Raw genomic sequence first — 16,968 nt, 5'->3', positions numbered from 1 at the left:
TTGCTGCTCGATTGCTTCCGTTCAGTTGCATTATTGCTCCCAATAAGGTATTTTTCGTTTCGTGAGGGTGATTTATTTTTCGGTAATACTAGCGGCGCTGGGGGTAGCCTAGTGGATTAAACCCGTCGCTCGTCACGCGCTGAAGACCCGGGTTCAATTAACCACATGGGTTACCAGTAATGCTTGAAGCCCATTTCTAGTGTCCCCTGCCGTTATATTGCTGGAATATTGCTAAAAGCGGCGTAAAACTAAGACACTCACTCCTCAAAGGTGGATTAATTACGCAAGCCGAAGGTGTTACGAGTCAGAGAGAAGTTGATTTTACGTATGCTTCTTAAGATTTGCATTCTTTCACATTAATTTGACATGTTAAAACAAGTGCTTCTGCGGCACGCCCTTCGCAGTGTCCCCGCGGTGATATTTTTGGAATATTGCTAAAAGCGGCGTAAAATCCAACTCAGTCACTCACTCACTCAGGATTTAAGGTACAGGGCTATCCCACCGCGCCTCGCTTCATATGAATAAAAGAAACTATTCGGAGAGTCTCACCATTCCTCCTATTCTGTCACAGAACTCCAAAGCGTATTTCGCGCACACAAAACAGGACGTGGTCACGTGTTCCGGCTTACGGAACTGCTCACCAAAGGAACCGTCAGCCGAGTGGGACGTCACTAAAGGTTTATCAATCGTGATGCTTCCTGTTGACATATAGCACTGCGCAGCCGCGTGGATGAAGAGCCACTTATGGAAGTTACCTGTGTTAAAACAGATGCACTGCTTTACCGAGAGAGACATTATATTACTGTCAAACATCATTACTATCTGTCAGATATATTTAAACCATTCAACACTTGCCGGAAACCATATTTTTTCATTCCACATGTGAACGACGGCAAACGCAGGTGAGTGTGATCTCACCCTTGATCCCCAAAGCAAACTTGAATGTTGTGAATTATATGAAGTCTTTCAAAAGCAAATTTATATATTTACGAAACACATAGTTTTACATTTAACAACACTACGTGAACATCAGTGTTAGACATGGGTTAGCCTAGTGGTTAAGGCGTTCGCTCGTCACGCCGAAGACTCGGGTTCGATTCCCCACAGTTTGTGAAGCCCATTTCTGGTGTCCCATATTGCTGGAATATTGCTAAAGCTGCGTAAAACCCAACTCCACTCCACTCACTCCCTTGTCTGGTCCAGACTCGATTGTTTAGTTTAGTTCAAACATATTTTATTCACAATGTGAATAGTATCGGGGACAAGTTCTTACAACTTATGAAACCCTCTCAAAGATATTTACAATCACTAATTACATCACAAACAATTATATTTAGAAACAGAGACAGAGAGGAAGACTGGCAGTTCAGGGAATGTTATAATACAGAAGGTGTGTAGAAGAGAGACTACTGGAATCGTTTAGATTTACATATATACTTATGAACAGTTTTAATATAATTTGGAGCATAATACCGAGTGCAGAGTTTAAAACACATTTCAAAGTCAAAACATTGATTACACAAGAGTCTCGTTTCCTGCTAATTGGGTTCCGTCCTGTTGCGCACCTAAGTACAATAACCAGTCAGAATTCTGAGACAAATTCATTCCAGCTGGATACATAAATATTTAACAGTATTATTTGATACATCTAAGCACCTGTATATTGCAACACTACGCTCCTTCTAATCCTTGCAAACACGTCGTGCAGCGTGCTCTGTCGTACAGCGGGCTCTGACAAACGGAAATCTGGAAATCGTGGAAATCTCAGAACGAGGGCTCCGCCGCTAGAAATGTTTGGCGGTCTGGTACGGACTTGGTATTATATCATGCACATTGTGCGTTACAAAACTACACTGAATAAGCGCAAAAACACATATTTGACAGCAAAATGTCATACAGTTCCAACCAACAAACCCACCCCTATAAATATATGACCAGTCCCTTAGAATTATATTTTTTGCAATGTGATTGCAGTTCCTTTTGTGTCAAATGGGTGACTGTAGGATGTCTGGGATTTAAAAACACAATAATTGCTGCTTCAGACGGGGAAAAATAGAAAATATCTGCTACAAAAATTACACTAAGGAGTTATTTTTGAAAAAAATAGGATCCTAGTTCTCATTAATAACGTAGCAGAGTCTCAAACAAAATCCCAGCCTGGTCGAGCAGAGATAATATTACGCGACGCAGATAAGTTATTCCCCGAAAACTGGTGAATTATAAAATACTTGTCAGAACAATGTATGTTTCCCCAGTGTTTGGTTATGGAAATAGTTATGGTACTCGGCCATAGCCTTAGAATGACATCTTGTCATCCAATGTGAATACAGAACAACTTTCACGGCACACACTACTGACAAATGCTTGAATCTGATGCCGACGTGCGTAGTGGGCAAAATGGAAAACAATAGAAGCAACAAGCAGTAATTCGTGATTTGCCATTGTATTCGGCAATGTTTCGGGTAGTCTGCATCATTTAGGGCTCCAAACCGAAAGAACGTCTTAGCGAAACATTTTCAAGCTCATGTGAAGAATCTCTTACTGATTTTTGATATCCATCTCATGGGTACCAGTGGAACTGCCCCAGCTACAAAATGCCCCAGTAAATTTGGTCATTCATTCTAATTTGGTCAAATTTATTTAAAATGATTAAATATATGCTGTAAATGCATAGTTTTGTCAACTTTGATATTATGTTCTTCATATAAAGTTATTAAGAAGTAATATTTCTGATAAATGTTCCATCCTGTAAACTCATAACTATGTTTATACTTTTTATATGAAGAACATAATATCAAAGTTGACAAAACTATGCATTTAACTGGCCTGATATTTAATCATTTTAAATAGAAATGAGCATTTAACTACCCTATAGAGTGAATTCGACTGGCAATAGTACTTGATTTAATTTATTTTAAAAATACCACTGACAGTAAGCATGTAACATTTCTCCTGCCTAAGTCTGTCTCTTTACTTGGAAAACGGAAGAAATGGTGGCTTTCCATTGTTCGATGATTCCGTGCATCCTCAGGCAACAGAGTACACCATTGTACCATTTACAAAAACGACAGAAACAACACGATTTGTACTACTGTAGCGCTTGGTCTTTGGCAATATGGCGGACACCAGGCACATTTGACGTCACGAGCGGAAAGGTCACGTGGGTTCCAGCGAAATATGCATAATGGCCGAAGCTGAGATTTACAGAAACTGTTTTTCGCGATTAAAGCATAATTATACATAATTTTTAATTGAAAATTTGGGAATATGTTTCTGATGACATTATCTTTCACCCAGCAAATTATTGCAATTCAAATTTCAAATTAAAATTAACTTGTAAATACCATTTTCTTATGAAACAAGGGTTGGAATGCAGTGTAACCATAGTTGTTTGTGGTGTCTCTTTTCATTTTCACGGGAGATGATTCGGATCGGCTGAAAAGTAGGTCATTGTCTAAATAGGTTAAAGAGACTCATGCTTCGGTTTGATCCTTAAGTCATTTATTCATTATTGTCAGCCTTTGAAAACTGTGAATTGGACCCCCTCAAACAGTAGATGAAGTTGGACACACGCCATTGGGGTACAACGACACCCAACCAACCTAAGCCACGGAGTGTAAACAACCGTTGTGTAAGTTGCCTCACATATCGTGCTTATTTGCTGGGAATCTAATTCAAAGATAAGGGCATTTTAATGGAACCTACTCTCCGTCTCCAATCTCAACCCTACATATCTGTCATACAAGGACTTGTTCTACCTGTATAGAAGTCGACGCAGAGATCCTCCAAATCTAGAGGAACATGTCGGGCGCATGCGCACCATCAACCAACACGAGAGCGCCATGTTTGTGGCAAATCTTCGCCAACTTCTTCACAGGGAGCAACACAGCAGACGGGCTTGTGATGTGATCTGGATAACAACAAACCGACAAGACAATAACCGTTTACATCAGCATCTGTCGTTTATCAAGCGGCTTTCGTACCCTTCAGTGCTGTTGCAAACATCTGGCAGCTAATGATTGGATGAATTTGTGTGAGTTTGTTGTGGTTCTTTGTAAATGTACATCCATCAAATATTGAAAACAGAACACGTTTCTTGGGGTGGAGGTGGGGTGGGGTGGGGTGGGGTGGTGTTAAATATCTAGTGTTTTCGTTTTTAACATAACAACTTATGCTGAATGTGACCAAGGGTATTTTCAAGAGGGTGTGACATTTTCTGCGGAACTGCGGTTGATCTGTTTATCTTTCTGTACTCGGAAAGGAGCTGGTAACAACTAGTGTTGGGAACTGGATGACATCTCACAATTGACAATTGGTTCATTACAATCGATCAATCATCGAAAATAATTGTTTTTGGTTGTTGTTTTTTGTATTTTTGTATTGGTTCCCAAGATTACAATATTGCAGATATACCAAGATGATACCAAAGCCGTACATACGTACGGCTTAAAGTAATATAAAGCATGCTACATGTTGTACAGGTGAAATATTTTTGTAAAAATATATTTATAAACATGCATAATTCATTAAATAGATAACGTACAGATAATGTCAGGTACAAGTCAAAACAGTTCGAGTCATCTAAGTACTGGGGAGAGAAGGCTCCATTTATGATGGAAAGTATTTATTTTATTATTTTTTGCTGATATATGTTTTCCACAAAACAATATTTCTTTTAGAGTTTTTATATAGAAAGTTAGATTTGGAAGCATATTTTTTAATACTGCATAAGTGAATATGTCTCTTTGCAGCAATGATGATGATCATGACAAGATCATCGAAAATAATTGGTTAGCGTCATTTATCAGATTCTCCTGGTTATGTTTGTTAATGCACAAAAATATAGAAAAAAATGTGTAGTTCTTTCGGATTTTTTCTTCAAATTGCACAAAATGCATTTTACAAATTTCACATCTTAAAGGATGACTAGTATGGTATGAACCTAAATTTCCTGGATAATTCAATCATGACAAGGAATGAGCTTGTAGTACTTCGGGAAATGTAACAGACAAAACCTACCTTGTGAAAATGGTTGTTAATGCAAACCAGTGTTCCAAAATTGTATGTGTTCGATTATGAGAAAACATGATTGATTGCCTGGTCGTTTAGTCATTGCGACCAATATTCGATTACAATTATTATTTCAATTAATCGGACCACCACTAGTAATAACCAGGGCCCACTTGTACAAAGCGATCTTAGCGCTACGACTATCTTAAGCCTATGTTGGAGAATGGGAGTTACAATCATTGTAGCACTAAGATCGCTTTGTGCAAGTGGGTGACGATCATTGTGTATTGTTTGTATTGCTGTTTAAAGGCCAATCAGTGCACACACGCAAATGTAATAGCTGTTGAAGGCTCATTTAATTGCTTATTAAAACAATATAACGTAACCAGAGACGTTACTGGGAAATGTGACGTGTGTCGAGCATATATCAAGGTAGGGATAACATTCCTCGGTTTAAGTCATATTCAAGTCCAGCTGTAGAAGTTTTCATTTAATAGCAAACTGATTATTCAACGCAGCTGAAAAAATATGATAATCACACTAAAAACAGATCTTTTACTTGAAGTACAATACTGGATTACTGGTGCACTGACGGTTGAGACAAGCCCTTGTTAAAACAGGAAGATTTTCAGTCCTGAAAAGATTTAATCATTTAAATACCTTCATATTTGTCAATCTTATGACGATATTTTACTTTAATGCGATACCACTTTTGGTAAAGTTCGAGGACACCTAACTTAATGATTGTGTGAGATCCACATTTATAAAGGAGTGACCCAGCAGGAGGCTCCAGATAAGATTGAGCTAATGTGGGTACTGTACCCACTGTATATTTTTAGATTGGGTATTATGAATGTTGAGTGGGTATTTCATTTACCGTTACCCTGCTTTCAAATATGTACGTATTTTAGTCATTTTACACACTTAAGTATTGTGTCATTGAGTAAGTTTACTAAACTAGGTAGGTATGTTCTGTCTTATGTCATACCTAATCAAAACCAACTTAAATATAAGGGAAATGATTTTATAAAAAAACTGTCATCCTATACTGACAGTACAACACTTGTCCTATTCTCACAGTACAACTAGATAGCAATCGATGTCTTTTTCATTACGCAAGCGATTTTTATAAGTATATTCCATACGCATTTGTTTTAAACGCTTTGCGTATCTAACGGATTTAAATGCGTAATTGGTACGCAACAATTATTTTCAATGCGTAGTGGGAAGTTTCTATGCGTATTTTACCCGGATACGCAGCTTATCTGGGCCTCTAGACCCAGCTTCAGACTGTATGTAGAGGCCCGCTCCTTACCTATCACCACAATTCTGGTCTTGGGGTGATTCTGCAAATCTCTTCATACTGTCTTAACACTGCTTCCTCGCTCTCAATCGGGAACCGAATTTCCAGAACCTCGGACTTGATAACTGTAATTAAACCATTTAGTCATCATGTATAGATCTAAAACTTATGAAACAAGTCAAATAATAAACACAAGAATAAATGTTTCTGAGAATTTATCCACATCACTGACGTCCGAAATATATTTGACAATATCATTCGTGATGTGGAATGTCAATATCATCATAATCACAAAGGGGCGGTGGGTAGCCTTCTGGTTAATACGTTCGCTCGTCAAAGGTGAGATGAGGTGAAATTGGGTTTAACGTCGTGCTTGAGAATATTCGCTCATATGACGACGTGCATGTGTGTGTATGTGTATGTGCGGCTGCTTGTACTAGCCCAGACTTAAGCTGGTTTTATAGTGCTAGCACACTGAGATACCATGCCGCAGTGAAGCATGAATACCCACTCAGACACATTATTATACTGACTCCGGGCCGACCAGTCCTTGTTGTACCCATTAATACCGAGCGCCAGGCAAGTACCATATTTTAATGTCTTTTGGTATGACGCGGTCGGGGATCGAACCCGCGACCTTCAGCTCTCCGGGCGGACGCTCTAACCACTACACCACGGAGGCGGTCTGGCCCCCAGGGCCCATGAAGTTTCTGCTCAAAGAGGAACCCACTAATCCTACCATATTCCTTATAACGGCGTACCTCGATTCTGGGCAGCGACGTCCCTGCATGTGAGAGCTACTGCTCCATATGTGAGACTGGTGGACAAGATTGTCTCGCCTTCTTTGAAATCATAGCATTTCAGCACAGCGTTGATGCCTGAAAGAATATAACAATGTGAATATAGATTCTTCATTTGAAACATGACCTGAATTGACCTTCCTCATAACTAAAAACCGTCAAATGAACCAGTTATATTTCAGCAGACAGAGCAACCCGACAGATGACTGATACATAGGCCCGTTAAGATCCGGGTTAGAATTGGTCTTCAGCAACCCATGATTGTAAGAGGCAACTAACGGGATCGGGTGGTCAGGTTCACTGACTTGGTTGACACATGTCATCGGTTCCCAATTGCGTAGATCGATGCTCATGCTGTTGATCACTGGATTGTCTGGTCAGACTCGATTATATACAGACCGCCGCTATATAAACTGACGTACAAAAGAAAGTACACACCCGGTGCATTTGGACTACTTTCCAAAAAGCTACGTAAATGTTTGGAAAAGAGCTTCTACAGTGATATATAAGTCACAGACTTTTCTAAGATGTTGCCAAAACACCAGAGATATCGTGCCCAATTGCGAAGTTGCCAGTCAAAATCACAACACTTTTCAAATAATCCCAAAACACCAGGTGTGTACTTTCTTTTGTGCGTCAGTTTAGCTGGAATATTGCTGAGAACGGCATTAAACAATAGCCAAACCAACATGAGTCATCAGAAGATGACATATCCCCAGCCCTCACATCTTTGAAAGAACAAATAATCTGACAGTTACTTAAAGTCCAGCTTGATTTTTTAGACTAAGTGCAAATCTTTTCCATGGAAATCATGAAAAAATAAATGACAAAATCTGCAAATAGCAAAGGCAGCACTTCAAGATCTGTCTTACATATCTGCCAAGTTTTACTGAAAGATATTAAGAAGTTTTGAGTTGTGCTCCGAAACGAAAACCTACCCCGCCCTTTTGAGACTTAGTCCAAACGTTTCCATGGAAATACAAAATGCCCAAAATCTGCAAAATAGCAAAAGGCACCACTTAAGGTTCTGTTTGATATATCTACCAAGTTTTGTTGAAAAATATTTAACGGTTCTTGAGTTATGCTCCGGAAACGAAGCCCACCCCTCACTTTTGGGACTAAGTCCGAATCGTTTCCATGGAAACCGGGAAAAATAAAAATGCCAAAAATCTGCAAATAGCAAAAGGCACAACTTTAGGATCTGTTTGATATATCTACCAAGTTTTGTTGAAAAATATTGAGCGGTTTTGAGTTATGCTCCGGAAACGAAGCCTACCCCTCACTTTTTGGGACTAAGTCCGAATCGTTTCCATGGAAATCGGGAAAAATAAAAATGCCAAAAATCTGCAAATAGCAAAAGGCACAACTTTAGGATCTGTTTGATATATCTACAAAGTATTGTTGAAAAAATATTGAGCGGTTTTGAGTTATGCTCCGGAACGAAGCCCACCCCTCTTTAAGACTAAGATCAAAACGTTTCCATGGAAACCGAGAAAAATATAAATGACAATAATCTGTAAATAGCAAAAGTCTTAGGTTATGTTTGACATATCTACCAATTTTTTGTTGAAAAATATCGAACGGTCTTTGAGTTACGCTCCGGAAACAAAATGATTACGGACGGGCTCACGGACGGACGAGGCGACGACTATATCCCACCGCATTACATGCCGGTGGGATAAAACTTACACATAGTACATTATTTAGCACGCTTCACTTAGCCCTATCACTTTTATAAGACCTGTATACGGTCGACAATCGCCTCATTGTGAAATGCTGCAATTTGGCTTGCAGAGTTGCGTCCCCTGCACATGCCGTAAATGATCGTGGGTTTGAATCTCAAATTTGCCCTCGTCATGTGGCTAGGTTCGTCACAACATACCTTAGCGCTGAGACTACCTTAAGTCTACTAGTATTTAAGGTATGGGAGTTATGGTCTCCTTAGCGCTATGGTTGCTTTGTACAACGGCACCCTGGGCTTACCCTCTGTAGCGTTGGTAACAAACACTATGTCTTGGGAATCACAGTTGAAGAACCGGGCCGCCGCCCTAACAGACTCGTCCCAATGCTTGTTAACGCTGTCTCGGAACCATAGGTCGGGCTGGGCGTTCATCTCCGTCAGGAAGCTGGGATTGAGGAAATGTGTTGTTAATAATTCATAATAAAACAATGTTTGTATGTTTCATTATAACACGGCCATCACAAATATTCCAGCTGTATGACGGCGGTATGTAAATATTCGAGTACGGACAAGGCAATCCAGTGATTGACATCATGAGCATCGATCTACGCAGTACGCAATTGGGATACTACATGCATAATCCAAGTCAGCGAGACTGATCACTCGAACCAATTAGTCGCCTCTTACAGCACGGTGGCTGAAGACAAATTCTAACCCGGATATTCATTGGTAATGTGTATTTAATATTTACCATTCAAATCAAACATGGCTTAGTGACAGCGTTTGCACAGAGAGTGGAAGTTCTACGTTCGATCCCCTATCGTATCAGAGGTGAGGTGAGGTGAGGTGGGTGAAATTGGGTTTTACGTCGTGCTTGAGAATACAAATGTATTTCGCTCATATGACGACGTGCATGCGTGTATGTGTATGGGTGGCTGCTTGTACTAGCCCAGACTGAAGCTAGTTTTGTAGTGCTAGCTCACTGAGATACCATGCCGCAGTGAAGCATGAATACCCCCACTCAGACACATTATACTGACTTAGAGCCGACCAGTCAGGGACAACAAGTACCATATTTTAACGTCTTTTGGTATGACGCGGTCGGGAATCAGACCCGCCACCTTCCGCTCACGCTCTAACCACTACACCACGGAGGCTGTCTCCTATCGTATCAGAACAAATGACGTCAATAGTAAAGAAGATGGTACTTTTGTTACCCTGTCTGACGGTCGGATGTCGGCAGGTCGACTGTAAGTGGGGCATCAACAATAGTCATTAATGTGACGTATATGCTCCTTTCACCTCCGGTGTATACATAGATTACAAAACGAGTGGAAGTTGGAAAATATTCCAACGAGATATTGTTTAAATGATTTGATTTATTCACGAGCGTTTATAAAAAAATTACAAAAAATACTAATCCCCAGGACACCGAAATTTAATTTTAATTATCAACAAACCTAAAGTTTTGTATTGTTGACATTTTTTGTTAAAATATCGAGGTGGCAACAGAAAGTTCGGCATTATGAACAACCCAGTTTCGTTACACAAACCCCGTCGGATAACTTTCAACAGGTTACACAATACCTGTTTCAAATTGCCAAAGTTATCTCATAAAGATATTCAGAACACGTTTGTAATAAAATCAGGAACACAACGGAGGTTTCGTTCGTGAATAAATCAAAACGTTTAAAAATATCTCGTTGGAATATGTTTCATATTCAACACTCATTCGTTTTGTCATCTCTTATGTATGAGATTGTGGCTATCGTTCACCCACTGCACGGAATGTTATCCATAATATAACTAACTAATCTGGGTCTCGATCCATAAAGCGTTCGTAGAGTTACGTGCTGTCGTGCTACGTGCTTTATCGTAGGATTACGAATGACCTAGTCCTACGTACACTTTACACGCCTTACATAGGACAAAAAGTGACCCAGTCCACAAAGCGGTCGTAACATTACGACCTGTCGAAATTCTATAGTTTATCATAGGATAACGTAGAGCTACGAATCCTTTGCGGATCGAACCCCATGTACAGAATCGATTTTACAGACAGTCATCATTATGGCTAGGCTGTATGCTCTGTTGGTGCGTTAAAATAACAAATAAATGAATGAGTGAGTGAGTGAGTTTAGTTTTACGCTGCACTCAGCAATATTCCGCTATATGGTGGCGGCTTGTAAACAATCGTGTCTGGGCCAGACAATCCAGTGGTCAACAGCATGAGCATCGATCTGCGCAATAGCAATATTCCAGCAATATCACGGTGTGGGCTTCACGGTGGTATGGGCTAAATCATATGGGAAATCAAACCCTGATCATTGACGCTTTAATCCCTAGGCTATCCCACGGCACCGCAGAGTCAAACAAACCGCAATTTAACCACGGCCTCCAAGAAATCACATTACCATCTCTGCACTTCCTGCACGCGTCTGGCAACAGCGCCGTACGGTTGAGTGGAGGCGAGTGAGCTGGTTTGGTTTTACGCCTCTGTTATATTACTACCACGGCGGAGGACACCAGAAATGGGCTTCACATTGGTAACCATGCGGGGAATCGAACCCGGGTGGCGTGAGCGAGTAGACACTTTAACCACTAGTGGCGTACCGCACTCTACTCCTCTCACCCTCACACATTACCATCTCTGCACTTCCTGCACGCGTCTGGCAAAACAGCGCCGTATGGTTGAGTGGAGTGGAGTTTGGTTTTTTTACGCCTCTGTTAGCAATATTCCAGCAATACCACGGCGGAGGACACCAGAAATGGGCTTCACACATTGTAACCATGCGGGGAATCGAACCCGGGTCTTCGGCGTGACGAGCGAACACTTTAACCACTAGGCTACCCCACCGCCCCGCAGAGTCATACAAACCGCACTCACTCTCACCCTCACACATTACCATCTCTGCACTTCCTGCATGCGTCTGGCAACAGCGCCGTATGACCCATGGTTGAGTGGAACAGTTCCTTGTTGGAATGTGAACTCCCGCTCTTGGAGGGTTTTCCCAAACTCGACATCACACATTACCATCTCTGGCTTCCAGACCGTCGAAAACATGATGAACCTGACCTGGAATATCAACAAGAGAATGTTCACTGTAACATATTGTAACATATGTGGCATAATGACTTAACCAATGCAGGTTACCTGGTTTGACTGAGTGAGTATGGTTTTACGCCGCTTTTAGCAGTGATATTACAAGAAGTTCTCAACTGACCTACTTCGTGAGTGAGGTTAATTGTACGCCGCACTCAGCAATATTCCAGCCATATGGCGACGGTCTCTAAATAATCGAGTGTGAACCAGACAATCCAGTGATCACCAACATTGGGCATCGATCTACGCAATTTGGATGCGATGACATATGTCAACCAAGTTAACGCGTCTGACCACCAGATCCCGTTAGTTGCCTATTACGAAGATCAGATCTAACCCGGGTCTTCAAAGGTGCCCAGCTTCGAAAACACAATGCCATTTAGAAAGTGGTCAAATTAACATATGTTATATTTGGATTTACACTTTCTCATTGACTAACACCTAGTCTCTGAAATGAGTGAGTATGGTTTTACGCTGCTTTCAGCAATATTCCAGCAATATCACGGCGGGGGCACCAGAAATGGGCTTCATTGTACCCATGTGGGGAACCAGGTGAACCCGGTGAACAGCCAGTGCATCCCTGCTGGCATCAAGCTGACAAGCTATTCTCTTGATGACAATGGCCCAATCTGGTTACCACTCTGCCATCAAGTGTATAAGTGAAGGTGCTAACGGCAATACGCACCCTTGTCAACTTAAGGGATGGTGGTAGTCCCATTCCTATTCTTAAGCGGTGGACAGTGGGGTTCCAGTGGCGAAGAGAGAGCCTTCCAAGATCGGAAAAAGTTCAACAACCACCACGAAGAAAAATGCTGATAATATGTATGATTATCGATAGCTGATCGTCGATTCACCACACGTCCAAAAGCCGATTTGTTTTTCCCTTTAAGATACCAACCAAATATAGTGAGTGAGTGAGCTTAGTTTCAGCAATATTCCAGCTATATGACGGCGGTCTGTAAATAATCGAGTCTGGACCAGACAATCCAGTGATAAACAGCATGAGATTCGATCTACGCAATTTGGATATGGCATGTGTCAAGATCACTGAAGATCAATTCTAACCATGACCATAACGGGTCCCAACCAAATATAATGTGTTGACGTACCACATCGAATTCCTACGTTTCGTAAACTATTATTATTATGATTTTGTCGTTGTTTGTCATTGTCAGCTAACGCCGCACTCAAGTCTGGAAGAGATTATTATCAAGTCTCGACCAGATTGTTATCATCAAGTCTGGACCAGATTATCCCATGACCACTGATCTCTGCAACAGACTTTCAACAACATGTGACTACCAAGTCAGCGAACCTGATCAACTTATCCCGTAAGTCGCCTCTTACGACCAGCTATTGAGCCATTTATGGTCAAGTATGAGTGCAGGGATCAACAGAAACAAGGAAGAAGAGGAAAGAAACAACTCATCATCTGCAAAACATGACTGCAGTGTTGAATTCACTGATTGAACATCGTCCGCATTCCCAATCCCCGGCAGCGTCATACCAAAAGACGTTCAAAATGGTACTTGTTGGTCCCTGCCTGGCGACCGGCATTAATGGGTACAACGACTGCTCAGAGTCAGTATAATGTGTCTGAGTGGGGTATTCGTGCTTCACTGCGGCATGGTATCTCAGTGAGCTAGCATTATATAAAACCAGCTTAAGTGTGGGCTAGTACAAGCAGCCATACATACAGATGGCGATCTCGTATCGGCTGTTTGGGGACTCAATACTATACCAGGAGAAAGCCTTCTAGACCAGTTAGATCCAGGCACTCCCTACATTCTTGGTAGAATTGTGTGGACCTCGGAGAGAATTTTGTTGAAAATTTATTCGCAACCTACCTCAACAATCCAGTCTTAAACAGTTCTTCTTCTTCTTTATAGATTAGCGTCAATATCCAGCTCAGCAGCTGCTCAAAGGCGCTTTGGTTTTACCTCGATCATTGGATGTCAATCTCAAACGGCACATTGTATTATCAATCTCAACTCCTTTGGGATAATACAACTCTTGCAGCTTATCGCCAGATAGACATTTTCAGCTTACCCAATGAGTGCTTCCGTCTCTCTGGATGTAATTCTTCTAAGTCAGCTATGTTTCATGAAGATGTGCTTACGCATGCAAACGCCTTGTCACCATTTTGTAGCATTCGCTCATACGCCAGTACGTGGTGTGCGTAGCAATGATTACTCGTTCGTTTTACTCAATATTAATATTTGTTACATATCGCTGCTCGAAACATTTACAAATACATACATCCAAATGTAGGTCGTTAATTTTGTCAGTTGGAGAACATAAATACACTTATAAAAGTACTGCTAAGCATACAAATTATGGGGGCGTGGCCTGTAGTCTGCCTGGAATGCGTATGGCGGACTGAGTATGGTTTTATGCCGCTTTTAGCAATATTCCAGCAATATCACGGCGGGAGACACCAGAAATGGGCTTCACACATTGTACCCATGTGGGGAATCAGACCCGGGTCTTTGGCGTGACGAGCCATATACTGGTCGAACATATGTTAGATGATTTTGGGCACTGCGTGAGACTTCAGCTTAATCCTCGACAAACTTTAGTTTGTAGTTGACACTATCTGACATTTCACTGGAGAGTCATTCAACAAGTTTCGGGCCGGTGGGGTAGCCTAGTGGTTAAAGCGTTCGCTCGTCACGCTGAAGACCCAGGTTCGATTCCCCACATATGGGTAAAATGTGTAAAGCCTATTTCTGGTGTCCCCCGCCGTGATATTGCTGGAATATTGCTAAAAGACGCGTAAAACCCAACTCACTCACTCCACAAGTTTCGATTCGGGCACTTTGCTTATCAATGTCTGTCAGCTGTCTAAGCTCGAGGTGGGCACACACGGTATTGCGATGTGTCACGTGGCCGTTATTCAGACACTTGTTCTGGAAGTGCTTGTTAAACATCTTCTAGAAACTGTGTAGTATTGTTCAAAAACTATTATAATGTTATTTTCTGTACTTTCATATTTTGACAAATGAAAATATATCTGACTTTTTTTCCTGACATGCGTTTGTATCCTTCTCAGTAAAGATAGATGTTTAGGCTGACTCGCCGCTTCCAAAAACAATATTACAGCAGAATGAAAAGCTCCCCAAAATCCAACTGGCGTCGATAATCGAAGCCTGGTAACACCTGAAAGCTACCCCTTTCTACGTCTGACCTAATTCGTTCCAGAAGTCTCGTGGCCACAGCCGACCGACATAACTCGGTCGTGTCTGATGTTTGAGTAGTTAGGCCCGTGCGAAACGAGTATCTGACCTCCTGTGTTATACATTCTAATAGCGAAATTTACTAACTAAAGATTCCTTTGAATTATTTCACTTCATAGACTGAACGTAAGTCTACGTTCCACGCCCACAATCGAAGTTGTGACAAAAGCAGATATCTTTCCGTTGTCGGGCAACGATTTCCACAATATGTCCTCGACCGCAATATGTAGGTTGTCAAATGTACCGAGTAAGCCCGAGTAATGCTACATTATGATTATGTTTCGCTCTTACCTGTATTTTTTTTCAGTTTCAACGAGATAGCTCAGTTGTTAAAGGTCACGTGATCAGGCGGTCTCATTCTAATCTCCATGAAAGAAATTAGAGTTACGTCCCTTTGAGTATCGTTGGGCTATCATTCCAGTGACATGTAATTTAAACAGTTCACTGGAATTAGAATTATTGCGCTATATGTTGTGTTGGGGAAAAACACTGCATAGATTTACTAGTAAAATAAGCACAGGTTACGTGAACGAAATGAAACATAAGGGCCTCGCAACCGACCAACACACGCAGTTATTCAGAAACTATTTTGTCTCAATTAGGACAATCTGAATTTTTGGCCATTAGGTGTTTTTTTAGGTGTATATGATGAAAAGGGTATTGGGTGGCAATTTTATAAAATACAACATAACAACCCTCAACCTCCATCCACTGCTGGACTTTGACCCTTGGGTTGGTATATGGGGGTCTTGCAATCTCTATTATATGATCCCTGCATGCACATATCTCATGAGTGTGAATGAGTTTATAAGTTTTACCCAACACTCAGCAATATTCCAGCTATATGGCGGTGGTCTGTAAATAACCGAGTCTGCACCAGACAATCCAGTGATCAACAGCAAGAGCATTGATCTACGGAATTGGGATACGATGACATTTGTCAACCAAGTCAGCAGCCTGATCACCCAATCCAGTTAGTCGCCTCTTACGACAAGCATATGGGTTACTGAAGAGCAATTCTAACCTGGATCTTCACGCGTCTCATATCTAATGATGGTATATGTACATGGTCAGACGTGTGTGTGTGTGTGTGTGTGTGAAACAAGCACCTGGTATCATCCTCACTTATCCAAGGTATTGTACCTTCATTGTATAATTCATACAATTAATAACCTGGTCCCAGCATAGCTACCTTTTTGGAATGGCTTTGATCAGGTTGCAATGATGTCCGCTCTCAACCCTCCACCAAGAAGAAAGCAAAGTAGGAAATTAATACAGTGAAATTTTGAAATTCACAACATCCGGCACAATCACTGTAGCACATCCAGCAACAGTATGCATAATACTACTTGATCAATAGACCACATCTGCCACACACACATTGTTGTGAGTCAGGTGATATATTGCCTATTGAATTATTGTTACCTTGACCCATCATTTTCAGTTTGAGGTTTTCATATTGGAGTGAGTGAGTTTATATTTACGTCGGACTCAGCAATATTCGAGCTATATGGTGGCAGTCTGGAAATAATTGAGTGTCGACCAGACAATCCAGTGATCAACAGCATGAGCATCGATCTACACAATTGGGATACGATGACAAGTTAACCAAGTAAGCGAGCCTGACCTGATCCAATGGTTGCCTCTTACAACAAGCATGTGTAACTGAAGATCAATTCCTAACCTGATCTTCACAGATCTTTCATATTGGACATATTGTCAGATGTTTTGTCATCATTTATTTAGTGTACATGTACTGATATGCTGTACTTGTGACAGATCTACTCCAACAATCAGGTCCTATATTTTTCCAGGAGTGTCGCATCAGGCCAGCA

General features: G+C 41.2%; 1 protein-coding gene across 1 annotated transcript; it reads right to left on the bottom strand.

The window, feature by feature from the left end:
• Positions 1-3,767: 3,767 nt before the first annotated feature.
• On the bottom strand, positions 3,768-14,827 carry LOC124271633 (hercynylcysteine sulfoxide lyase-like). The gene is made up of 6 exons (XM_046706790.1): positions 14,693-14,827; positions 11,701-11,870; positions 9,097-9,239; positions 7,075-7,191; positions 6,326-6,438; positions 3,768-3,910 (listed from the first exon to the last, which is right to left on the bottom strand). Exons 1-5 carry the CDS (start codon positions 14,825-14,827, stop codon positions 6,329-6,331), a joined length of 675 nt encoding a protein of 224 aa, XP_046562746.1. The 3' UTR covers positions 3,768-3,910; positions 6,326-6,328.
• Positions 14,828-16,968: the final 2,141 nt, after the last annotated feature.

This window comes from Haliotis rubra, unplaced genomic scaffold (genome assembly GCF_003918875.1).
Source record: "Haliotis rubra isolate DU_JTF1 unplaced genomic scaffold, ASM391887v1 Scf1028, whole genome shotgun sequence".
In the NCBI taxonomy this organism is placed as follows: domain Eukaryota; kingdom Metazoa; phylum Mollusca; class Gastropoda; order Lepetellida; family Haliotidae; genus Haliotis; species Haliotis rubra.
Note: the sequence above shows the minus strand (reverse complement) of the source record. Positions and strands in the feature narration are given on the sequence as shown.